General features: G+C 49.4%; 1 protein-coding gene across 2 annotated transcripts in view; it reads left to right on the top strand.

Annotated features, from left to right (window-relative positions):
• Positions 1–26,555, top strand: part of SLC20A2 (solute carrier family 20 member 2) — a 110,044-nt gene that overhangs the window by 50,398 nt on the left and 33,091 nt on the right. For both annotated transcript variants that reach the window (XM_040243246.1, XM_040243247.1), the window contains exons 2-5: positions 9,463–10,014; positions 16,648–16,788; positions 18,110–18,195; positions 21,442–21,538. In XM_040243246.1, coding sequence (XP_040099180.1) covers positions 9,726–10,014; positions 16,648–16,788; positions 18,110–18,195; positions 21,442–21,538 — 613 coding nt within the window. In that variant the 5' untranslated portion in view covers positions 9,463–9,725. The remainder of the gene's footprint in view (positions 1–9,462; positions 10,015–16,647; positions 16,789–18,109; positions 18,196–21,441; positions 21,539–26,555) is intronic.

Genomic DNA, 26,555 nt, shown 5'->3' with positions numbered 1-26,555 from the left:
ACTTCCGCTGCTTTCCTCGGGGCACGTCCTGTGGAATGAGTGGGTCATCACAACCTGCACTTCCAGTGAGGACAGTCACATCTTCAAAAGGACTAAAATCAGAATAGACGACTTCTAAAGTCCCTGGCTGTTCATTGGAAGGACTGATGCTAAAGCTGAAACTCCTATACTTTGGCCACCTCATGCGGGGAGCTGACTCATTGGAAAAGGCCCTGATGCTGGGAGGGATTGGGGGCAGGAGGAGAAGGGGACGACAGATGGCTGGATGGCATCACCGACTCGATGGACATGAGTTGGGCAAACTCCGGGAGTTGGTGATGGACAAGGAGGCCTGGTGTGCTGCAGTCCAGGGGGTCGCAAAGAGTTGGACACGACTGAGCAACTGAACTGAACTGAACTAAGTCCCTTCAGACTCGAATGTTCTCTGAGTCTCTGAACCAAGATAGGCTAAAAAAGTTAATCATATAGGTTGTTTCTTGTAAACATTACCCTGAAATACTGTGAAGTACTTGGGCCATCAGGACAGTTTCTTATTCTGTGGGTGGAGTTCAGTCCTGGTGGCCAGAACCTCCAGAGACTCATCAGGAAGGTGAGAGAAGAGACCAGAGAGGGAGCAGGTGTGGCCGAGGAGGGACCTTCAGACTCCTGCACACGGGAGGCCCCAAACTGCACAGACACTCGTGCCCCCAGGGCTCAGACAGGAATGGGAAGGCAGCCTTGAGAGTGAGAAACAAAGATAAGAGAAATCAAGAGAGTGGAACTGTTCAGTACAGCTCAAGTAGAAATCTCTGAGAGGCCGAAAAACAGGCAGATTCATATGAAATTCATTTTGTTTACTAGGAAAAACTAAGCTTATTTTGGTGTTACATTCCTAACCTAGGCGGGGAAATGTGCTTTTCTTTGTAGTGTTTTGTAGGCATTTTAAAAAATAATACAAGTAGTAATTGCTCGTGGTAGAAAATTTTAGTAATATAAAAAAATGTAAAGAACACCCGGAGTCACTCTGAACTTGGGCCTGTGTCTTCAGTCCCATGACTGGTGCATTCTTCAGCACAGCTGCAGTGTGGTCTAGGCCATTTTGTGCACGCCTGTTTCCCTCAGCATTATTACTATGATCCATTGTCCTGCGAAGCTCTCACGGTACACCATTTTAGTGACTGCATAAAACTTCATCTTTAGAAGTCAGCCACGCTTCCCCAGCCACTCTCCTGTCTGGCTGAGGAAAGTTAGGTGGTCTCCTCTTTGCTCACGATGGTGATAGATGACACCGGAATAAACATCTTTGTACATGAGTGTCTGTTCACATTTCCTATTATTGGCTCTTTTAACCGTTGAGAGTCACGTCATAAAGAACACCCGTCTGCCGCCTGAGTCCTCCTTGTTCCAGGTAGGGGACCTGGCTGGCCCTGCCTCTGGCCCAGCCTGGCAAGTGTGCGAGCAACCATTCCGCGTACGAAACTAAACACTGTCACTCAGAGCTGTGTAAATCACTTCTGACTGTACTTACGGGGGATGACATTACAGGACGCTTTAGAATTTGGTGTCGGAGTTACAAACAAGGTGATACTTTTATGATCTCATCCACTCGTTTACTGGACCTGACCTCCCAGAAACTTTGGTACACGAGATGTCCACAAATTTAGATGTCACGCGTCTCCAGCCCATGGCCCTCCAGGGATGTGATTTTCAGCCGAAATGGCTCGTATTTGCCCTGACCTCAAATACTCATGAAATGCCCTGTCCTCGGTTTGGCTCCTGTGGAAGGGATGGAGACTTGTCTCCACGGGAAGACCCGTGCTCTTTTCTCTGTCAAAGCGCTTGATGCCCATCCTGAAGGGCGGTCAGTGGGCGATCCCGGCAGTGGGCCTTCCTCTCTCATCTCCGACCTCAGAAAAGTTGTGTCCGAGTCCCTCTCTGGAGGACTTCGCTGTGATGCAGCCCCTCCTTGGGTCTCATTAGCTCTGTGCTTCTCGATGCCACTGCTTGGAGCAAGGGTGATGGCTTGCCCCGAGCCTGGTCACGCTGTGTCTAGCTGGAATGTTCCTTCTTTCCTCGCTGCAAATTCTTTCTTTTTTTAAAAACTGTTTAGCTTTTATACTTCATCTCAGCTGGACAGTGTGGCAGGAAGGGAAAATACCAAATCTGACTTGTATTGTTTTCTTTTCATCCCCCTCAGCTCTGTTGAGGTACAATTGATAAAGTGGTAAGATTATCATTTAAATATTACAATATGAAGTGTACCCCGGGGTGGTTTTATATGTTTTTATAAATCTACATTGCAAAAGAATTCTTCCCATCTAGTTGATTGATGCATCCATTCCACACAGTTAATTAATGCATCCATCACCGCACGTGTTTATATATTCCAGTGTTATTTTATAAGCAGCCTTACTGAAGCATAATTTATGTACAGGCAAGCCCACCAGTGGTCAGTGTACAGTTGCATAAGTTTTGACACACGTGCATAGTAACACCAACTACTTGTGAGAGAACTTAGAGTCTCCTGTATAGACGTGTGTCTCCATTTCTCACGGTTCTGCTGGCTTGCACAGTAAGCGTATGCTTCAGAGTATGAGAAACCTCTGAGTTCTTTTCCAAAATGGCTTTCCCATTTTGTCCGGATTTTCTTTTCCTAGCGCTTTTTCAAGTTCTTTTCTCTCTACCCCTTCTCCTCCGTCCACCCCTCCATGAAGTTCCTGAGCCTTACAGTGTGTGTCAGTCTTTAGGCAAAGACAAGGCTAGAGCTTGTACAGCAGGAAGAAGAGCAGCCCTCGAGGGAGGTGGGGCCATGTGAGTGAGGATAGACCCTTCTCAAAGGATTTGGGACCCTTACGCTCTTATTCTCCCTGTGACTGCTCCGATAACCAATAACTTCAAGTTGCTTGAAGCCAACCACAACTCACAAACACTGAAAAAAATGGATTTGACCCTGAGAATAATTCCAAAAAGTCCATGTGTTGTTACTGTCCCCCCTTTACAGATGGTGAAATGAGACTTCTCTGTGGTCATGTCGCGGGTTAGCAGCAGGGCCAGGCTCAGGCCTCAGGGTTCCTGCCCATCGCCCAGGGCTTTCTCTGCCGCGTGTGGACCCCTGTGCTGAGCCGGGACCTCACACACCACTGTGCTGTGTGCCCTTCTTCCCGCTTCTCAGACGGGGTGTGGACGTGACTTGCCCAGGGCAACTGTAGACTGGGGTGGACCCAGGGTGACCTGTCCTGGGCTCGTCCCCTTCACCAGGTGGGAGAAACAGGTGCTCCCCTTTAATAGTAGAGAGAAAAGGAGGGGGCACGGACACTCAGGGCTGGGCCGATGTCCCGGCCTCTCCTGTTCCACTTTGCGCGTCTTAGCGTCGCTGTTACCAGGCTGTGTCCATGCTCCATCCCCTGCATCCTCCGCCTCCATCCCCTGTTCCAGGTGGTCCGTGACGTTCTGAGTCATTTTCTTCCCTTTTTCTCTCCCTCCTCCCTCCTCGTCCCCTCTGCCCCTCGCCCCTCCCCGCCTCTATTGGGAGAGCACCTGTCTGCCTGTCTCCAGGCACCTCTGCTCCCAGTGCCGCGTGGCTGATCTGGGAACAGGCCCTTTAAGAGGGAGCTGAGAGCTGTTTCAGACCCTTCCTAGTAATACTTCCGGAGAAGGCAATGGCACCCCACTCCAATACTCTTGCCTGGAAAATCCCATGGATGGAGGAGCCTGGTGGGCTGCAGTCCGTGGGGTTGGGAAGAGTCTGACACAACTGAGCAACTTCACTTTCACTTTTCACTTTCACGCATTGGAGAAGGCAATGGCAACCCACTCTAGTATTCTTGCCTGAAGAATCGCAGGGACGGGGGAGCCTGGTGGGCTACCGTCTATGGGGTCGCGTAGAGTTGGACACGACTGAAGCGACTTAGCAGTAGCAGCAGCAGTAATACTTCAGTTTTTCATCATTTGTGTGAAAATGTGAAGCTCAGTGTTTTCTATCTTAAATATACTGTTATTTTTGAACTATTTTTTACTGTTTAAGCCTGTGAAGTCCAGAGCTACTCAAGAGAATGTTACCACTCTTCATGGCAAGGTCTGCGTTCTAAAAGGTGAAATAAACATTTGTGCTTGCTGCGCTGTTTTCTGCAAGATTCCGAAAGTGAAATCTTCAATTCTGTTGAAATACCACCAGGCGAAAAAACTCGTCATCTTTGCATCTTATTCGTTAGGCTCACCCACAGGTAGCAGAATTACTGGATTTTACATCCTGCCCCTGAAGGGATACCTGTCTCCACCGCCGTTTTGACCTAAGTGTCAGAACTCCCAATGCAGTGTGGGTTGCCGGGAGAGCAGGTTTTTCATTTTCAGAGAGTTGTGTGTGCGAGGTACCTGGGGCCTCAGGAAAGGAGTTGGGAAATTACTTCAGAGCCCCAGGTTTTCTGCATGGGGACCTGGCTCCTTCCTATCATCTTTTGGTGGGAGGGCCTGGCCTGGGTGCAGCCGTGAGCCTTCAGAAAAGATCCTCACGGGCCAGAACGACACAGGGGACCCTCTCCTGGTATCTGCTTCTGAATCGAGCCGGAGGATGGAGGCAACTGTTAATTATGACTCAGCTCATGTCAGTAAATAAGATTAAGCCTCATCAAGTAGGACCTTACCCTACTTAGGCTGTTTCCAAGTAGACCCAGGAAATAAGACATTTTATAGATTTATTGAGTTCCTTCAGCATCACCGGGCAGAAGAAGGACTTGGGTGAAACGTGACGCTAGCTCAGTCAGCATCCTTCAGGATCAGAGGTGTTTTTTTTTTAAAAAAAAAAAAAAAAAAAAGCTGGGTTCGAGACTCTTAGGTGAACTGATAGAAATCGGTGTGTACTTGGGGAAAAAGCTGGAAGTCATCCTTGGAATTCTTTTCTGCGTGTGTCTGGGTCCCTGAAGAGCCCACAGCCCACCATTGTGGACCTGCTTGTCTGGGGCTGGTAGGTGCCAACTGGGAAGATGGTTAGACCCCAGGCTGGTGGGGAGTGGGGGGCGCTGGAGCAGACCTTTGCTGGGAGGGTCAAGGGTCTCCTGGGGTGTCACCGTTGGCAGCATTTCAGAGCAGGACCCCCTGATCCAGGCTTCTCTGTGCACCAAAGTTTATTAAATGCCACAACTCAGCAACATTCCTGTTCTTAAGCAGTGTACAAACCTGACTAGAAATATTCTGAGAATGTTTGTTTTCACGCTTCTGTAAACATTCCGATTCCCAGGGTGGATAGGAGGGTGTTGGGGAGAGTTGAGTCAATGCTGACAGAGGAAGAGAGTCTGGAAGCCTCCACGCAGGAGTCCTGGGAGCGCGGCTCAGAGCCGAAGGCCCAGGTGCCAGGCCACGCGGGGTGCTGAGACACCGGCTCACCGGGGAAAGGGAGGCTCTTGTGAACATGACCTGTCGGGGGCACAGACCCTACAGACCCTCAGTACTTCTTGCAAGAGTTCGAACTCTCCTCCAGTCAGGGGCATCGGAAAACCGACGACCGTCTTGTAACCCTACATCTGTGGGTCTGGCCGTTTAGGGGTTTTCACACTTGGGCAAGGAGAGGCAGGAAGAACAAGGCGTTTGCTGAAGGTTTTCTGATCGGCGTCGCCCCGGGCTGAGTGTCGCCACTGAGGAAGAGAGAAGGCGTTTTCATTGCTGCTCCCACACTCAGAGCCTCTGTCTATAGGATTCCTGTGAACACACGTGTGTTTCCATCCACTGCCTCCAGGGTCGCATCTAGGCGTCCCCGTCCCAGCATCGAGTAAATATTTACCTGTAGTCTTTATTCTGATTTCAGTTTTTATATTTAAATCTTTCTCTTGGGGTGAGGTAGGGAATCTCACTTTTTTCTTCCTTCTAGATAGCAGCTGGCACGTTGGCCCAGTATTACTTATTGAATAAGTTGAATTTCCGCCCTGATGTGATCAACCACCCCCCACCCCCTTCAAAAGTCTACTTTCAGACCCAAGCCTCCTGGTTGGGCCTCGGCCACTCTGAATTTGGCCACGTTCTTGACAAGCTACTGCTCGCACAGTGGTTTTCCAGCCCGCTGAGGGCTCAGTTTCAGCAGTGCGACCCTCTTTTCCAACGCATCCTGTTGTGTAGTTATTTAAGCACTTCATTTTGCCCACGTTCGACAAAAATCAATGAAGAAAATCAAAATGTTGGTACTTGCAGTAGGAAGTAGGCTGGGTAAATATCATGCAAGATGGAAATGATTTAGTCTCTTAAAAAGGGCAGGCCTTTCTCCTCGGCCAGGTGCTTTGGAACTTCGGGGTTGAGTGTGAAGGAGAAAACAGAATTGTGGAGATAAGCTGTCTAAGGTCATGTGAGTGGGAGAGAGAACCTCTGCTCTGAAGTGGTGCCGGGGTACCCCAAAGGCTCTGAGAACCCTCAGTCCAAGCAGAGGCGGCCCGAGGGCCTCGCCTTACCCCCTGCATGTGTCGAGTGTCCAGCCGTGAGCTGTGCCCAGACCCCACCCTGCCACCTACCAACAAAACCAAGCACAGCGCAGATGGGAGAACACCCTGCCCGGTGACTCCTCAGCCCAGCGCTCCTGTCTCCATCCCCACGGACGAGCCAGCACTGCGTCCCGGCGGCATCCGCCCCTGGAACCCCTCTTTCCGTCCCTCCTCTTCTGCTTGTCAGCACCCTGTCCTCGGTTCAGGACACCCCATCTGCACCTGTGCCGTGCAGGGGCCTTGGAGGCAGTCTCCCCACGTCCCCTACTGCCTCCATCCTGGCCCCCCTCTGCATTGTGGCCAGGGGCCTCCAGGAAGGGGAGCCTGAGCACCCCTCTAACAGAGCCCCCCAGTGTTAGCAGGTGGCACCAGCAGTGTGGTCCAGCCCAGCCTCCGTCTCCCCGGGCTGCCTCTGGTCTTCCCCCTCATGCCACTCCTTCCCAACTGGGAACCGCCTGGAGTGACCCCCCCAGTCCCAGGTTGACACCCCCCATCCTTAGGTGGCAGGGGACCCCCTCCTGCTCACACAGACCAGGTGCCCCGTCTGTGCGCTCGTGAGGCTGTGTACGATGTGGGCCTCCTGCTTTAGCACCTGGCACGCACGCCTGATAGTCTGACGTGTGTCTGTCGATGAGCATCCGTCTCCCTTCCTGGACCACATTGCATGTCACTCAGCATCTTCCCAGTGACGGGCCACCAGGGCGCTCAGTAAACAGCATCCCGTGCTGTCCTTGCTGGCCTCTGGGCCCCCTGACCTGACCAAGGCTTCATCTAGAACTCTTTGTATTTCAAGGTAGATAATATTGGTCCAGATACTGGTTTGACTTTGTATTTTCATTTATCGACTCAGCGTAGTCTTTTTCCCACGTCTCCAGAGTCACGTGGGCTGCAAAGCTTAGAAAGTGAGAAAATGGTCTGAGCACGCTTCCTGCTTCGTCCTGGGCCTGTCACGCGGCCAACACGTGGTTGATGCATTTTAGTTGATCATTTTTCCTCAAAAGATGGTTTTATATATTTATTGATTTGTTTTTATGTATTATTTTAATTTCGAAAGCATGTCACGACAGGATAAAGTTTGAGGAGGAAAGAAAAACTTGATCTCTACTATTGCTTGTCAGCTCAACCACTGTTACACTGTTAGTGAATTACCTCTAGGTCTTTTATATACCTTTTAACATTGCCACAGTCATAGGTACATAAATTTTGTGTCCTGCTTTTTTCCCCTCTAAATAACCTTAATGTTGACTGATAGTTATATTTTATATGACGTGGTGTATGAGGCTAACTCAGTTCAATAAGCATTTATAGGCACATTCTCAATGCTGAGAACCACTGAAGTACACAGACGTGGTACTCTAATAACAGAACACCACAACTCTGAAGCTTTTCATGACATTTTTCCTTCACGGATGTATTACTTCTGTGACATCACCTCTTCATCCCAGGAAGAAGCCGATGCAAGCCTTCCTTTGTCTAATAGCTTCTTTCTTCACTTACTGAGCAACTTGACTGGGGCTTGTCCCGTGCCGGATGCTAGTCTGTGTGCTGGGGACACAGCTGGGAATCCTCGTGCATGAAGCCAGACAGGAGTGAGTGAGTGAACAAATGAATGAGGTGGTCAGTAGAAAAGGCAAATAGTTGGGTGAGAGAGAGGGATAAAGGCATGGGGTGGGTGGCGCTGCTGTTAGACAAGGTCGGGGCCTGCTCTGGTGGTGACGTCTGGGCAGAAAGGGACTTGGAGCAGGCAGTGAGCTGGCAGAGAGGCTGTTTCTGGCCTGGGGACCAGCAGGTACGAAGGCTCTGAGCTGAGGGAGCTGGTAGTTTTCACACGAGGCAGGAGCAAGTGAGGGGAGGAGGTGGGTAAGATCTGAGGCCAGGGAGCCCAGGCAGGTTTGGGGGATGAGATGAAATCTGGCAGGGGGAGATCTAGGGAGGGAGCCCGAGCAGATCTGGGGGAGCCCCGAGGAGATCTAGGGAGGGAGCCCGAGCAGATCTGGGGGAGCCCTGAGGAGATCTAGGGGGAGCCCCGAGCAGATCTGGGGGAGCCCCGAGGAGATCTAGGGGGAGCCCCGAGCAGATCTGGGGGGAGCCCCGAGGAGATCTGTGGAGGAAGCCCGGGGATCAGAGCTCCGCCCCAGATATTCTCAGGGCTCCACCATATCTCCTTGGAGCTGCCCCCAGATTTCCTTGCGACTCACCCCCCAGATCTCCCTGGGGCTCCCCCCAGATTTCCCCAGGTCTTCCCCCAGATCTCCTTGGGACTCCCCACTAGATCTCCCAGGGCTCTGCAAGGGAACCCTAAGGACATCTGGGGGGCCCTGGGGAGCCCTGGGGGTGATCTCCCAGGCTGTGCTCAGGCCTCTGGCTATCCCCAGGTGAGGTGGGAGGCGGTGCACAGTGACTTGCTCTCCCTCGCGCTCTGACAAGGTGGCTCCGCTCCAGCGTCCCCATCCTGCTGGGGACGCTGTCCCCTTCAGCTTCCGTCTCCCCCTTCACCCTGTGGACGGGTCACTTCGGGCTCAGATGCAGGTTTGATAAGCTCGGTGTGAAGTGTGTATGTGAGCAGGTGGACAAGGAGTCACACCCCACAGTGTCACGGCCACGCTGGGGTAACCCTGCTCCAAGAAGTTAGGCATGTTCCGTGTATTTGATGAGCTCTGTAACTCTGAATTTCTCATTTCTTTTTCTTTTGCTCCTCTGTCAGAATTTTTTCCTTCTAACATAAAGGCCACATATATTCATCAAATTGTGTAAAAATGTACCCTAGTAGGACTTCCTGTCTCTCTATAAGCATAAAGCGTCATTACCCTCTGAAGTTTTAGAATCAACTCTTTTTTGGTGGTGGCAGGGCTAGAAGGTAGCCTGCTTATAATCTTCCAGCATCGCTTTATGGTCAGATCGGCCACATGCATGCGAAAGGGAGAGCCCGTGAGTCGTCTCCAAACACTTCTTCCTGAAAGAACAGACCGTTGTCGCCTGCTCCTCAGGGTGACTCATTCCTTTTGTTTTCTTTCTGACACAGGAGGAACCCTCACAGCTTCCCCAGATCAGGAGGGAAAATATGGAATGTGTTTTACCGCTGACTGAACACAGCCCGATGAACTGTCCTGACAGTAGCTTGAAAACCAGCAGTTAGCAGTTTGTGCAGCCCCAACACCACCCGGCACTTTCCAGAGCAGACTCACTGTTTACAGAAACTCTCAGCCTCACGCCCCGTAGAACCTCAGGCTCGGCCGATTTTAGAGATTTCCGCACAAGAAAAGCACCCAGCGCCCCGTGTCCACAATGGCAATGGACGAGTACCTGTGGATGGTCATCTTGGGTTTTATCATAGCTTTTATCTTGGCATTTTCTGTGGGTGCCAATGATGTTGCCAATTCGTTTGGTACCGCCGTGGGCTCGGGCGTGGTGACCTTGAGGCAGGCCTGTATCCTGGCTTCCATCTTCGAAACCACCGGCTCGGTGTTGCTGGGGGCCAAAGTCGGAGAGACCATCCGGAAGGGCATCATTGACGTGAACCTGTACAACAACACCGTGGAGACGCTCATGGCCGGGGAGGTCAGTGCAATGGTCGGTAAGTAGCACCATCTTCCCACCCATGGGAGTGTGTCCCCTGACCCACTTCTCTGCCTGACTTCTGTCATACCCATAAATGAGACTTTTGCTTTTAACTTTTCAAAAACTGGTTTGATAGTTGTTGTTTTTTTACAGTATAGCTGATTTACAGTGTTTTGTTATTTTCAGCTGTATAGCAAAGTAATTCAGCAATATATATATATATATATATAAAATAGATGTGTATGTATATTTTTCAGACTTGCTTCTCATTTATTATATCTTATTTGTGCTTTCTGTATGTTATGATTTTGGTCAGTGTTCAAATGTCAAGCAACCATTTCTTTCTTGAATGTGTTCAAATAGATTTTGGCTAAGTCAGTGCTTTTCAAAAAGTCCAAAAAAAAAAGATATTTGTAGCATCGCTCTTTGTCATTTTAAAGCTATTTGAAGGTTCTTAAAGAAAGAACATGTTAAAGTGAATCAGAGGTTTAGTTAGGTTTATTTAGAAACCTTGATGGTTTATTTTTGTCTTTTCATATATTTTTCATTAGTTCCAAGGCGAAGTTTTAAAAACTTGGATGCCAAAAACCAGTGTTCATTAGCTTAACTTTGGTATTCTTAGTTTAAGTTTTAGAGCAGTTACCAAATGAATCTCAAGTGCCTGTGTTTCAAGAAGTGTTGGTCTTCTCTGTCATTTGTCATCCTTTTGTTGGTTTTTGTTCAGATTTTCTAATTCCGCCCTGGGGAGTTCATCTGGTATGCTTGTTTTGTTTTCTGGCCAGAAGACCATTTGTACGTCACCTGTTTGCAGTAGGGCCTCTGATGGGTTAGGGTCAAGGTACCTGGATGAAGGACCATCGCTGGCTGGATGAGTGGTTCCTTCTGTGCCCACGCTGATCCCAGACCTGTGGCAGCATATGGGTGCTCCCTCACCATAGCAGCATGAGTGCTCCCTCACCAAGCTGAGAGGTTCGGGCAGCAGGGCCTTAAGTGCAGCAGACAAGACCCTCCTCCACTTGCCTCTATGTCCAGGTGACAGACAGCAGGCGGCAGGTCTGCATGGGCATGGGGTGGGGGTGAGGGGGTGTCCTGCCACCTTCTTTTTTCAGCAGGGCACATGCTTTTGTGGGGAGAGCCATGCCGTGGGAGGCTGGATGCTGGTGGACCGAGAACACGGCTCCCTCCCATGGGTCCCGAGATGAGTCACCAGCAGCACTCCCGTAGCGCCAGGCATGTGCAGGCCATCTGCCGGGTTCAGGATGGCCCATCATCTTTTTTGTGGCAGCAGGTTAGTCCGAGAAGTAGTTGAGGTCTTTGGAAGCAGACGCAGGTCCTGAGTAAGGAATTAAATACTATGAAGCGACTCAGCAGTGGCCACAGGACTGGAAAGTCAGTTTTCATTCCAATCCCAAAGAAAGGCAAGGCCAAAGAATGCTCAAACTACCGCACAGTTGCACTCATCTCACACGCTAGCAAAGTAATGCTCAAAATTCTCCAAGCCAGGCTTCAGCAATACGTGAACCATGAACTTCCAGATGTTCAAGCTGGTTTTAGAAAAGGCAGAGGAACCAGAGATCAAATTGCCAACATCCACTGGATCATCGAAAAAGCAAGAGAGTTCCAGAAAAACATCTCTTTTTGCTTTATTGACTATGCCAAAGCCTCTGACTGTGTGGATTACAATAAACTGTGGAAAATTCTGAGAGAGATGGGAATGCCAGACCACCTGACCTGCCTCTTGAGAAATCTGTATGCAGGTCAGGAAGCAACAGTTAGAACTGGACATGGAACAACAGACTGGTTCCAAATAGGAAAAGGAGTATGTCAAGGCTGTATATTATTACCATGCTTATTTAACTTATATGCAGAGTACATCATGAGAAATGCTGGGCTGGATGAAGCACAGGCTGAAATCAAGATTGCTGGGAGAAATATCAATAACCTCAGATATGCAGATGACACCACCCTTATGGCAGAAAGTGAAGAACTAAAGAGCCTCTTGATGAAAGTGAAAGAAAAGAGTGAAAAAGTTGGCTTAAAGCTCAACATTCAGAAAATGAAGATCATGGCATCCAGTCCCATCACTTCATGGCAAATAGATGGGGAAACAGTGGAAACAGTGTCAGACTTTATTTTTTTTTGGCTCCAGAATCACTGCAGATGGTGACTGCAGCCATGAAATTAAAAGACGCTTACTCCTTGGAAGGAAAGCTATAACCAACCTAGACAGCATATTAAAAAGCAGAGACATTACTTTGCCGACTAAGGTCCATCTAGTCAAGGCTATGGTTTTTCCATTAATCATGTATGGGTGTGAGAGATGGACCATAAAGAAAGCTGAGAGCCAAAGAATTGATGCTTTTGAACTGTGGTGTTGGAGAAGACTCTTAAGAGTCCCTTGGACTGCAAGGAGATCCAACCAGTCCATCCTAAAAGAAATCAGTCCTGAAGATTCATTGGAAGGACTGATGCTGAAGTTCAAACTCCAGTACTTTGGCCACCTCATGCGAAGAGTTGACTCATTGGAAAAGACTCTGATGCTGGGAGGGATTGGGGGCAGGAGGAGAAGGGGATGACGGGATGAGATGGCTGGATGTCATCACCGACTCGATGGACCTGAGTTTGAGTGAGCTCCGGGAGTTGGTGATGGACAGAGAGGCCTGGTGTGCTGCAGTCCATGGGGTCACAAAGAGTCAGACACGACTGAGTGACTGAACTGAATCAAATCAAGCAGAAATTAAGGTTTTGCCAGTCAGAGTGATGTGGACAAGATATATTGAAAGTAAAGGAGAAGTAAAAACATTGCTCAAGTTTAGTCTCTTTAAATTTTTGTTGGCTTATAGTTGAATTACAGTATTGTGTTAGTTTCAGGTATATAGTGAAGTGAGTCAGTTATACATACATCCTTTCTTTTATAGATTCGTTCCCCATATAGGTCACTACAGAGTATTGAGTAGCGCCCCGTGTGGTCTAGAGTGATGAAGTTCAGCCTTAACAGCGGTTTCTCCCTGTGTTGGGTGGGCCCTGTGGGGAGTGGTGGTACTTGTCTAGGAGATTTATTGGTGAGGCTGCCCCGGGGCCCCAGGTGAACAGAAGGCCTGCGAGCTGAGCTCCGTGTCACCACTGACTTGCTGTGTGGACAGCATAACTTGCCCAGCTTTGGGGTTTCCCCACCCCTGGCCTAGTCTCTCCACTCAAAGAATGAAGTATACTTACCTCCACTAGAATTTAGGTTAACCAAAGCAGTTTGTGGTTTTGCTTGAATAACTTGATTTTGTTTGCTTTGGTTTCTTTTTTTTTTTGGTGTGTGGTTAGATGAATCTCAAAGCTTATTTTGTTGTGAGTTGGTGAGATGAGAGCTACCTAGACATTTAAAATTGGTTTCCTTGAACATGAGAATTCTGGGTAGTTTTGAGAGGGTGATATAATTATGTTTGGCTCAAATGAAGATGATTCTGTTCAAATGCCTGAATTCTCCCAGTCTTCCTCTTTTAAAGCCAACATCCCTTTCTTTTCCCCTTTTCTTCCATGTCTTTTTCACTCTATTTTTTTTTCTCTTTTTTCTTGATAAACTTTGCCCCAAGCCCATGGGCCTTTGTGTTTTCCCATAGCATGATGGTAGCGTTAAGTTGATTGGGTGGAAGATGTTTTTCATGCCAGCCAGGCTTCCCGAACATGGCCTCTCTGGGAACTCTAGCTCAGCCCTAAAGCAGTAGTCAATCCACTCAGTATGAAACCACCCATGGTTCCCAAAACCCACTGAGAATTCAGAATTCTCCATCTTTTCACAGCAGTACCCACAGCAGCGTGACCAAGCCTTCACTGTGAAGCACCCTAGGAAGTGCTGAGTCTCCTCTGCCGCCCTGTAACCCACACCTGCTCTACTGGTCTTGCATCGTCTGGGAGCCCGTAGCCTCAGAGATGCCATCTTAACCCCCCAGTCTCCCCAGGTTTTGTCTCGCACCCTATGTTGTTCAGTCGTGTCCAACTCTTTGCAACCCCATGGACTGCAGCACACTCGGCTTCCCTGTCCTTCACTATCTCCCAGAGTTTGCTCAGATTCATGTACATTAAGTTGGTGATGCCATCCAACCATCTCATCCTCTGCTGCCCTCTTTTCCTTGCACCCCAATCCTACACTTAATCTCTTCCTTCATGGCAGGTCACCTTTATCTTTAGGTTAGACGATCTCTTTTTCCCACGGTTTTTCTTTTTTTAAGTATTTATTTCTATGTGTTGATTTGGTTGCACGGGTCTTAGCTGTGGCATCCAAGAGCTTTAGTTGCAGCATAAGAGCTCTTAGTTTTGACATATGGGCCTTAGTTCCCTGACCAAGGATGGAACCTGGGCCCCCTGCATTGGGAACTTGGAGTCTTAGCCACTGGACCTCTACGGGAGTCCTTTCCACTGTTTTTCTTAATATTAATATAATGCCATTCACTTTCAGGATTCCCCAAGGTCGAAGAGGCCTGTCACCCACTCTCGCCTCACGAGACCCCTGCACACAAGGCTTCTGTGTTTCACTCCATCCTCTGGTCATTTCTCCCCTCTTTCTCTCAGGCAGCCCCATCCCCCTACCTCTCCTTACAAACCTTCCTGTTATAAAGTCACCCCAGGGAGAGGAGAGTGGCTTTCAGGACAGAAAACCTCATGGTCTGAGTTCATGTAGGTCAATTTTTCTCATTCTCATAACATCACTGGGTGACTTTAATTTTTGTAAGACTATCAGTCATAAAGGTTGCTTTTTCAATTCTGGTTCTGTGCTGTGTAACACACTCCCAACTCTGGCTTTATTTTTAAAACAATCCGTCCCCCTAGGAGCCCAGGGCTTAGGTGTCCTGGCTCACAGAACTGTCCGCGGGGGAGCGTGGGCGCCGCCATCCAGCCTGTCGCCAGGTTGGCAGCACCAGGCTGGCCCTTCTGCTCCCAACACACGTTTCAGGGATAGACTTGGGGTCACGGCCGCTTCTGCTCAAAGGTCCTGGTGCCTGGTGCTCCCAGAGCAGCTGTCCCCTTGCTACACAAACTGGGACCTCTCATGAGCCTCTGTAGCACAGACATTTTTGGAGAAAATGCCAGGGGTCTGTTTGAAGGCACTGCTGCTGCCAAGCAACCAGATTTCCAGAATTAACGTTTGGGATTAATGACGTGCCCTGTTTATCAGCCCGCCCCTTTGTTCCCCTGCAGTCTTTCGTGAGCTATTCAACAACTGTTTCTGAAAGCGATCTCTCCCCAGCCGATGCTTTTAATACTCCCTGCAAAACCTGATCTGCTTATGAAAATATCTGGCGTGAACTCTGGCCTAGAAAAACACGAAGCCTGGAAGAGGGTGGTGAAGTTGAGGTGAAAGGACACAAAGCCAAAACCCAGGGATCCTCTTGACTCCTGAGAGTTAGCAGACTTGGAGGGAGCAGACCAAAAAGGCCTGGCGGCTGGGCAGGGGCTGGGGGTAGGTGCCCAGGGTGGGGTTTGGTATCCCGGTTCCTTCTCATGGGAGAGGCAAAACTATGAAAAGCAACATGGAATTACAGTCTTTTTTTAATTGAAGTGCATTGACCTGACATATTGTAATACCAGCTTTAGGTGTGCAACACTGTGATTTTTATTTTTTTGGCTGCACTGGGTCTTCATTGCTGCTCGGACCTTTCTCTAATTGCAGTGAACGGGGGCTACTCGCTGGTTGTGGCTCGCAGGCTTGTCTTTGCAGTGACTTCTTTTGTTGCGGCGCACAGCCTCCAGAGCGCTGGTTCAGTAGTTGTGACTCATGGGCTTAGTTTCCCCTCGCTTTGTGGGATCTTCCCGGACCAGGGTCAAACCAGTGTCCCCTGCATTGGCAGGCAGATTCTTAACCACGGGACCAGCAGGGCTTTCCTGGTGGGTCAGACAGTAAAGAATCCGCCTGCAATGCGGGAGACCTGGGTTCGATCCCTGGATTGGGAAGCTACCCTGGAGGAGGGCATGGCAGCCCACTCTAGTATTCTTGCCTGGAGAATCCCATGGACAGAGGAGCCTGGTAGGTTACCGTCTATCGGGTCACAAAGAGTTGGACACGACTGAGTGACTTAAGCACAGCATGGGACCACCAGGGAAGTCCTAATACTGTGATCTGATGTTTGTATTTTGCCCTCTTTTGTATTGATTACTATACAGTATTTGGATACAGATTAGTATACTAATATATATTAGTATACAGCCTGTATCCAATCTCCTTATGATGCAACCAAAAGATGTTAACTACAGCAAAATCTTCTCTGATACACAGCCTTTCCTGTTTCTCCACGGTCATTGGTTCAGTCTCCTGCTTGGTCCTGGCCATGCTTCACATCAGAACTCACTCATCACCTGCATCCTTGCTTAAACGTGACAGAGTCAACTTGTAGCTGGCATCAGGCTTTTCTTTTCATACTGTCAAAGACTTTCACTTGAATAAATCATCATTATCCCTTCTGTGTTGAAGAAAGTTCCTTTGCCTAAAGTTATTTGAGTGGTTTCTGTCTGGACTTTGTTAAGAAACAATCCGGAGACAATTAACCCCAGCGAGGGGTGGGGAAGGAGGACTATAGTGTGGGTTTCTTCCTTCTGTGGCGAGCTGAGACACTGCACCATGTCCCTGACTTGCCTCTCTTTGTCTCGTATCTTCAACCCACAGGCTCAGCTGTCTGGCAGCTCATCGCATCCTTCCTGAGGCTCCCAATCTCGGGGACTCACTGTATCGTCGGGGCCACCATAGGGTTCTCCCTCGTCGCAATTGGTACCCAAGGTGTGCAGTGGATGGAGCTGGTCAAGATTGGTAATTGGCATTTTCTTTTACGTATAAGAAGGAAAGTTTACATTTTCTAGAGTAAGTGTTATTAAAAGTTACCATTATGTTTTTTCCTTTAAATGTTCATGTATGCTGATAATATGTTTTCCCTTAAAATTTCTGTTAGCAAAGATGGTGAACTGTTAGGCTTTTTTTTTTTTAAACTCTGGATGCTCTTATCAAATGCCGCATTGTCATTCAGCTTTGAAAACCAGTGTCTTATTTGCTGTTCACAGGGAGTTAAGAAATTTACCTGGTTGAAATCAGTCTGTAGTCAGAGAAAAACTTTGGGCCCTTGTCCAGGAGTCAGCGTTCCTGGTGCTGGGGAAGTGTGGAAGTGAGGGCTCACCCCCACTGCATCCAGGAGTCCTCCCCACCAGCCTGCCAGATGCTCCTTCTGCACTGTGGGCTGCCCAGTGGGGACTGTTTGGAGAGGTCTGGCAGCTTGCTTCCTGCCTCTGACTTCTTCAGCAAGAAGAAAATCCATCGAACCCCATAAGTACCCACATGCCCATTGCGAAAAACACTCTCACCCACCTCCGTCATTTTATGAGTCATAGTGGCCTCTGAGGCCTGAACAGACGTCTGACCTGCCAGGCAGGACGCAAACGGCCAGAGAACTCACCTGATCCCAGGAAACTCACCTGAGATCCCCAGAAGCTCACCTGAGATCCTGATCCCAGGAAACTCACCTGAGATCCCCAGAAGCTCACCTGAGATCCTGGGAAGCTCATCCAAGATCCTGGGAAGCTCACCCGAGACCCCCGGCTCCTGAAACAGTGGTTCGATTCCAGCTGCACTTTAGAATTACCTGGGAAAGCAATAAAGATATCAGTGCCCAAACCCCTTTCCAAACCTTTGAAATCAGAATTCTGTAGCTGGAGCCAGGAGCATTAACTGGTTTTTGGAAACTCCTGCAGATGTTTCTAGTGCGTGGCCAGAGGCTGCGAACAGTGCCAGGCGGGCCTTGGAATATGAAAGGGACGGGGCCTGCTTTTCAGCTAGCCCCGCAGCTGGCACAGGAGGGGGCTCAGTGGGAATCAGAGGAATCGTCTGCAGAGGCCAGAGCTGGGGTGGCCACGTGCATGGTGGGCTGGAGGAGTTCATGCTTGTCAGGGTGGGGCTTGTGTCTGAGAGTGGTGACCCCCTTGTGGAGGTCAGTGGGTTTGTTGAGTTCTGAGTTAAAGGTGAATGATTCTAGGAATGTTTGTTAATGTGTGTGCTGTATGTTAGTTACCACTTTTTATGTAAATAGGACCTGAATTGTGTAGGATTTTAACATTCATTAGATTTTCTTTTAATTATTCAGTTGCTTCTTGGTTTATATCTCCACTGTTGTCTGGTTTCATGTCTGGCGTGCTGTTTGTACTGATCAGAATGTTCATCTTAAAAAAGGTAAGCAAGTTTATTATCTTTTTTAGTTAAGTTTTAGAACTAAGTTTGGTTCTGCTCAGTAAAAATTAATAGTGAGAGGGCTCAGGGGGATAATTACTAAGGCACAGCCCCTGATGTTGGAATCAGACATTATTATAATGCAGGCTGAGGACTTGGGTGGAGTGCCCGGGGGCCCCCCGGAACCAGGACTGGACACGAGGTGCCCTGCCCTATGACTGGTCAGCATTCCTGGGCACTAATGCTCACACCTCAAAAAGGAAAGACAATGATTTTGTGACCGGTAAACAGAATAGAGTGAGATAGTGTTACGATTTTGAAGCTGCCGAGCACTAAAAACAACTGGAGAATTTTTTTACCCAGATGGAAGGTATTTTCTGTTTTCTAATGGGGAAGGGAAGCGTGAGACACTGGATTTTTTTTTTTTCCCTGTCCTTGAGAAGATAAAAAGCAGGAGCTACACCTATGGGGGTACATTTTTTTTTATCAAAAATAAAATGAGATGAAAATGAAAACTTACTGAGATCAGTGTTCTAGGGAATGTCAGGGGTTGTTGCAGCGCTTTATAAGCCCTGCCGCTTGCCCTTGGTCACTCGGCACACGCCCAGCCCATCGGACGCGCCTGCCTGGAGCTGTGTCCTTACACGGCTCTTCTTCGAGTCAGGCTGAGGTCTCTTGGGTAATCGCACACTGACCGTCCCTTCTCCCAGGCTCTTGCTGTGCCGGGGCTTGTTAGCATCTTGGCAGGTGCCTAGTAAGCCTCCCCCGTTTATTTCTGCTGCCCCGGGTATCCCTGCCAGGCGGGCTCCCACCCCTCCTCCACCCCCAGGTGTCCCTCCCCAGGAAGCCCCGCCTTCCACCCCAGCGTCCACTGGGCTCCTCCCTTTGTGTCCCCACAAGCGGCTGCCTTCTCATCACTGCACTCTCGCACCGTTCAGGGACTTATTTCCTGCTTGGCTCCCAGTTCACTCTTTGTGGGGTCTGTTGAGAGTGGACTCCATGACTCCCTGTTCACATGTGTAGGCAGCGTCCAGCCCTGCCCAGCCCTTCCGAGGCGCCGGCTGAGTGTCTATTGAGAGAGAACAAAGGCTGCTTGGATGGGTGACAGGTGATGGGTGGATGGAAGGAAGGAAAGAAAGGAGGAAAGGAGACGGGGCTCGGTGAGGCAGCTGTCATCGTGTGTTAAGAATAGGTTCTCTGGGGCCTTCCCTGTGGTCCAGTGGTTAGGAGTCCATACTTCCAATGCAGGGGTTGAGGGTTTGATCCCTGGTTAGGGCACTGGGTCCTTGCATGCCTTGTGGCGAGGCAAAAAATAAAAAGAGTAGGTTATTTAAGAAAACATAAGGTGATTCAGTTACAGCACACAAACAGAAGACTTTACACCTTCACAAGTTACCAGTTGGGAGTCTATCTTTAGCAGCTGTTGTCCCCAGAAAAGAACAGTTTGGAAGCAGAGGTGGTAGGCATGTGAGCATGTGGGCGTTCTGTTTTTGGTTCAGCCCTGGTTCCTGTCCGGGCCCATGGCAGATCAGGGGACGGCACACTCCTCCCAGGCCCTGCCCGCCCCTTCATACCTGCCCTTCACCTGCCGGCTCCTGAGCCTGGCCGGGACTCCCGTGCGGCTGCGTCACCTCCCACCTCCACTCTCAGTGCTCCTGACACCTCACTCCATTCACTCCAGCCTCCTGACGAGTGCTGGGGGCCGCTAGAGACATTCTGGGCGGGCTCTTGATGCGCTTAGGTTCTGCAAACGGGCTTAATGTCTACATATCTGCGTTTGACAGTAGGAACCTTTGAGGTAGTCTCTCCTGATCCTGACTCCCAGAGCTCACATCAAGAGGAGGGCATGGCAGCCCGCTCCAGTATTCTAACCTGGAGAATCCCATGGACACAGGAGCGTGGTGGACTCCTCCATAGGGTCGCAAAGAGTCGGACACGACTGAAGTGACTTAGCACGCACACGTGCTACTGATCCTGACTTCTGTAGCTCTCATCAATGTTTAGACCTAAAAAAAAAAAAAAAAAGAAATGTTTAGACTTGATTTTCCTTGTAATAGGGTAGGTAATAGATTCATATCAATGTACAAGAGCGTTTTACACGGTCATTAGAAGTTAGCCCCTTTCTGAATTATTTAAGCAACACCTACGTGCGAGAGCTACGTTGAGTTCCCAGTTCATATTTTTGCTTCAGAATTCTCTATGGATCCAAACCCTCAAACTCTACATTTTTCCTCTGTAAACTCTAAATTTCTAATATTATATTAGAAATTCTAATATAAAATATAAATTCTCTAATATTCTCCCAGGTGGTATTTTGCCTTAAACACATGCAGTACTGTTCTTCTTGAAACATTAGATTTAGGAAATGTTGTACCAGAAGCTTAAGGTTGTTAAAAAAAAAAAAAGTTTTCTTAGACAAAGAGCCCACAGTTCTTTTCAGTGTGACAGTTGAAGGTGATATGCTCTACCTTGTGAAAAGATTTGGAAACTGATAGCACATAGTTGGAGAAGGCAATGGCACCCCATTCCAGGACTCTTGCCTGGAAAATCCCATGGACGGAGGAGCCTGGTGGGCTGCAGTCCATGGGGTCGAGAAGAGTCGGACACGACTGAGCGACTTCCCCTTCTCTTTTCCCTTTCGTGCACTGGAGAAGGAAATGGCAACGCACTCCAGTGTCCTTGCCTGGAGAATCCCAGGGACGGGGGAGCCTGGTGGGCTGCCGTCTATGGGGTCGCACAGAGTCAGACACGACTGAAGTGACTTAGCAGCAGCAGCAGCACATAGTTCTGTATTTACTTTATGTATTTCAGCACAGCAAACCTGTCACAGAGTCACATAAAATCTAGTAGTAACGCCGTGGTGTTGAAGTCACTTGACTTTCTCAGGGCGTCCTCGGAGGGTCAGGCCTGAAAATATTTGTGGAAGGTGGATTTAGGGGGCCAGCGTGCACACCGTTAGAATAGCGAGCGCCCTGGGTTCTGAAGGGGAGGCTGGCTTGGGGCCTCACCAGCAGCCCTTCTCTGCCAGCCCACAGGGTCCCTCTGCTTTGATGTTTCTGCTGGTCCCCTGGCGGCCCTTTCGGCCCTTTGACACAGCGCTCGTGTGGGAGGGACAGCCCAGGCCAGCACTGGGTCTGGGGGTGCACACAGCCCCGGGAGGGGCTTTCCCCGAGCAGCACTGCATGTCCTCTTGCCCGCCTGCAGACACCCCTGGAGTCCTGACCTGCCCCTCACCTCCTTACCCCGCAGGAGGACCCCGTTCCCAACGGGCTCCGGGCGCTTCCCGTATTCTACGCCGCCACCATCGCCATCAATGTCTTCTCCATCATGTACACCGGAGCCCCAGGTAAGAGCCCTCAGCCGGCGGGCGAGTGAGAGTCCAGCCTGGGTGGTGGACTTGGGCCTGGCGCTGTTGCTGGCCGCCAGCCAGAAGCGCTGCTCCACTCGTAGTCATTACGGAGCAGAGCCAAGAGTAGGAGGTGCAGTCACCTGTTGTACATATTCAAGAGAGGTGTAAAATAGAAAAGGCAGAGACTTGGGTTAAAAAAAGGATGATTAACATCCCCTTCCTGAGGACCCGGGGGGCGGGGAAGGAGGGGGCACGTGTAAACAGTAGGTTCTCACCCCCAGACAGGGTTGGGGGGCTGTCACGTGTCCACACCACAAATATCCACCCTCCACCCTCAGAGCTCATCAGACCAGTAAGTCCAGTCACTAGAGCTGTGCTTTTTTTGTCCCCTGGATCCTCAAACCAGTGATACTTTTGTTTTTAGAATTACTCCTTTTCTTCACGTTCTGATGGCCTGTGTTCTTTTTTCCCAAGGCCTTGGGGTGGGGCCTGGTTAAAAGTCCCTTTCTTTAACATTTTTAGTAGGTAAAGCACTTTCGCGCAGTATTGGTATTTGCACACATCTCCATGTTGATGAGCCCCGTAGGGGCCTCACTCAGCATCTCCAACCGAGTCTCTGCAGAGAGGACGGTGGAGAGAGGTGCCCATTTCTCTCTGCGGTGGGCCTCCTACGGCCAGATCCTGACACACCCATCATCATGGGGGCGTCGGGTCAGCGGAGAGGCTCGCGGTGTTGTTTTCCTTCTCGCTAATGTCCATTAAGGATTCATATTCAGTTATGGGCCATATCTGACAGAAGTCTCCCTGTCTCTGTTGAAAAGATAAAGCTTCTGCTAAATGGTGCATCCTTAGTTGAAAGCAGCCTCTTCTGAAATGGGGGAAATCCTTATTAATTTCGCCAGCGGGGTTTTCTCAAGGCAGTTTCTCTCAGGCTTTAACAGCCGTATCTAACTATATGTTTGTTCTATACGTCACTCTTTCCGAATGGTTCTTTTTAATTCTATTTCTTTTTTATTTTTGGCTGCGCTGGGTCTTCCTGCCGCCCGTGGGCTTTCTCTGGCGGCGGCGAGCCAGGGCTGCCCTCTAGTGCGGTGCCCGGGTTTGTCGCCGTGCTGGCTTCTCTTGTTGCGGAGAACAGGCTCTAGGTGCCCCGAGGCACACGGGAGCTTCCCAGCCCAGACCCATTACATCCTGCTTTGCAGGCAGATTCTTTACCACTGAGCCACCAGGGACGTGCCACACCCCGCCGTGATTCATAGCACTGCGTAACCTTCTAATTTGGCGTCTTCACAGCATTCAGAACATGGCTTTTACAGCTTTGAAGAGTTGAGGTCAGGGCTTTCAGATTTCAGGGGCAGGGGGAGTGGTGAAGCATCACAGCTGCTTTAAGTTACCTGAAAAGTGCAAGGTAAGCGTCATGGTGAGCTGGAGAGAGGTGGGACCCTTGCCTCAGACAACAGCAGCCTGATGGCCCTTCCGGCTTGATCATTCAGAGTATGAAGTGTATTTGTCAAAGGCTGTTTCCATGATCCATTAAAAAAAAACAAAAAGCAGAGGCAGAGGCAGAGAAAAAGCAGTTCTACAGTGTGAAGGCCGCCCCACTCCAAGTCTGCGCATCTCACGAAGCTTTCGCATGGTGCCGGGTGGGCCCCGGAGCACCAGGTAGGAAGTCACCTGGAGCAGAGAGACTCCCTGTTCACCTGAGCACTTGTTCTTGGTTTTACTCAGCTCCCAGAGCCCAAGTGAGCTGAGCAGAAAGATGAGCAGCCATTGACGACCAGACGCCTCCTGCGCTAGTGATAAAAGAGATTAAGCAAAGGAAGGCGAGGGGGCCTCTATCAGACAGAGTCCTAGAAATAGGAACTGGTGGAAATGAGAATCAGTTCTTTCTAAATTCTGCATTTTTTTTCCTAGCCTCTATCTCTCTCTCTCCCTGGTTCTTGATCTGAATGTCAGAAGACCACAAATGTATGATTTTTATTAAAATTTCACTTTTTCTAGACTTACCTATTTTTTCCATCACTTCTTTTTCTCATGTTTTAAAAGAATATTTTAATTTTAATTTTTTATATTTGGCCATCGCTTAGTTCCCCGCCCAGGGATCAAACCTGCATCTCTTACATTGGAAGTGTGTAGACTTAACTGATGGACCACCAAGGAAGTCCCTCTTTTTCTCATCGTTTGCTGCAGTTTTATTGCAAATTTGCTAGGAGAATCAGATTACTAAGAGATTAAATTATGCTAGAGAAGTGAAGCTATAAAATGAAGGAGGCAACCAAGGATAATATAAATACTTCATCGAGAAGTTTTGAAGAATAATAAATAAATGCTTTTATTGAGCTGAGTTTTAAATGAATTAACTCTTCAAGGAAATCAGTAATATTGCCAACGTCTCCTGACAGGTGGGAAATAGGCACAGTGAAGCTGGCTGAGTGCTGAGGCCATGTAGCTAGCGAGGTACAGAACAGACTTGGAAGTGGGCAAGCTAGTTCCAAGCCCCGGTCAGGGTATCCCGTTGGCACACGACGGGGCAGGGGTCAGACACCCAGCATCTAGTCCCTGGTCCCCGATGTCACTATAAATGACGATCAGAATACATCAGCCTCATACATCCTGTCCTTTCTCCTCACTCTCTTTAAAGATGGCTTCCAGGGAGTTCCCTGGCTGTGCAGTGGTTGGGACTTGGTGCTTTTACTGCCAGGGCCCAGGTTCAATCCCTGGTTGGGGAAGTAAGATCCCATGAGTCATGAAGCTCAGCACCCGCCCCAGAAAAAGGCTGCTGACAATTTGGAAATGATGTGGCGTAGGATCTATTTAAGGTCCAGGGAGTGTGAAGAGGGTGGCTGCCCCTCTGTTTGGGAATACCGGGAAGTCGGTACGAGAACCGTGGTGATGGATACTCACCTGGGAACACAGGCGACGCTCCCCGTGCTGGGAGAGCCCATCGCTTCCTCTCCCCGAGCCTCTGCGCCTCTTAAAGGAGAGACGGGTGGGCAGGAACCGCTGTGAGAGGGAGGCCACGAGACAGGAGGTGGCGCGGGCAGAGCGCCGAGCTCGGGGGCGCTCACGGTGGCGCTTTCTGTGCTCGGGGGTCGGGGGTGCAGTTTCCTTCACTGCCATCGGCCATCTCTTCAGCCTTACGTCTCCGGCGTGTCCTGAGGCAGCTCGTCTCTGTCTCCCCACACACGCTGCTGTGGGAGCTTTTCCTTACTTGAAGTTTGGGGGTGAGGGGTTTTGCATAGGGAAGGAAGGAGGTCAGGACAGAGGGTCCAGCCAGAGTCAGAAAAGGACTTTGCTGAGGTCTTGGCTCTGGGGAGTGTTTCTAAATATCCAGTAGGTGAGTCCAAATCCTATTTTTATTTAAACATTGAAGGTTAACTTTGCCCTTGGAACAAAGACGTTAATTCCATCCTGTCTCCGCATGCCGGCTTCTCTGCCGTCCAGCTGGGTCGTCTGTAGCCCTGGCGGCGTATCTGGGGACACGTGAGCCGGGAAGACCCAGTCCTCTGCCTCTCTCACAACTGGCCGGCCTTTCTGCCGATTCTGAGATCTAATCTTCCTAGTCCTTTTCTTCCTTAAAACGTTTCCATTCAGTGTAAGGGCCTTAGAGATAAGAGGAAAGAATGCAATGTTCTAACAGAGTGGCGGCATCAACCTACCCCTGTTGGAACTTCCAGAGGTTCTGATAAGTGGCACTTTCCCGCATGGAGTTGAACCCGGTGGGTCCCCATGGGCTGAGTCACGGAGCTCTGGTTTGACTTCCTCCATTCCTCCTCCCTAAATTATTTTGAAGTTGTTTATATCTTGGGCTTAGTTGGATTTGTTTTACTTTGCGTTTGACGTGACTCGTCTCAGACGTCATCCTTATACTTCAGAGACCGAGTTAGCACTCTTCAGAAAGTGTCTTTGCCTTTTTGTCCTTAAAAAAATAATTCACAAGAAGCAAAAATAACTTGAGGAAATAAAGTGGGTTGGGCTGGATACCAGCCTGAAGTTTATTTTTGATAAAGGGCTTCAGCTGGCAGGACCTGATTTTTGTTCTGCCTTTCTAGAACGAATGCTGAGTGAGGTTCATGGCACACGACTTTGTGGAGTCGGAGCAGATTAGCTAATGATGCTTCCCAAGTCCACGTGTGGTCCCTGCACCAGGAGCATTGGCATCACGTGGTCACTTGTCAGAAATGCAGATTCTCAGGCTTAGACCCGCTGAACCAGCACAGCCCAGCAGTCCAGGTTTATGGGACAGAGCGCTCAGGGTGATCTGATGCTTGTGTGTTAGGAGGGTCCCTGCTCTAACCATCTCTTTACCTATTGTTCTTCAGTAGCTAAGTTGTGTCTGACTCCTTGCAACCCCATGGACTGCAGCACGCCAGGCTTCCCTGCCCTCCGCTATCTCCTGGAGTCTGCTCAGATTCATGTCTGTTGAGTCGGTGATGCCACCCAACCATCTCATCCTCTTCTGCCCTCTTCTCCTCAATCAGGGTCTTTTCTAGCATCAGGGTCTTTTCTAGTGAGTTGGCTCTTTGCATCAGGTGACCAAAGCTGGAACTTCAGCTTCAGCACCCATCCCTCCAGTGAATATTCAGGGTTGATCTCCTTTAGGATGGATTGGTTTGATCTCTTTGCAATCTAAGGGACTCTCAAGACTCTTCTCCAACACCACAGTTCAAAGGCATCAATTCTTCGGAGGTCAGCCTTCTTTATGGTCCAAGTCTCACATCCATAAAGGACTACTGGAAAAACCATAGCTTTGACTATACAGACCATTCTATCTAATAACCCTAACCCTAATCCAAACCCTAGTAATATGATCCTTTCACCATACATACTGCTATCTTATCACAGTCTTTATATAAAGAGGTGCTCTTCAAAAGCCCTAACTCCTCACCAGCAGTTGAATTCTCAGACTCCACCAGGCCTGGTGTCTGGCTTCCCCAGAGTGGTCTGTGCCTGAGATGGGCTGCCTCCTCCTCCTCTTCCTCCTTCTCCCCTCCTCCCCCTTCTCCATCTTCTC

The sequence above is a fragment of the Oryx dammah genome, unplaced genomic scaffold (assembly GCF_014754425.2).
Source record: "Oryx dammah isolate SB20612 unplaced genomic scaffold, SCBI_Odam_1.1 HiC_scaffold_7, whole genome shotgun sequence".
NCBI classification, from domain to species: domain Eukaryota; kingdom Metazoa; phylum Chordata; class Mammalia; order Artiodactyla; family Bovidae; genus Oryx; species Oryx dammah.
The sequence above is the reverse complement of the archived record's forward strand: the minus strand, read 5'-3'. Positions and strand labels throughout refer to the sequence as shown.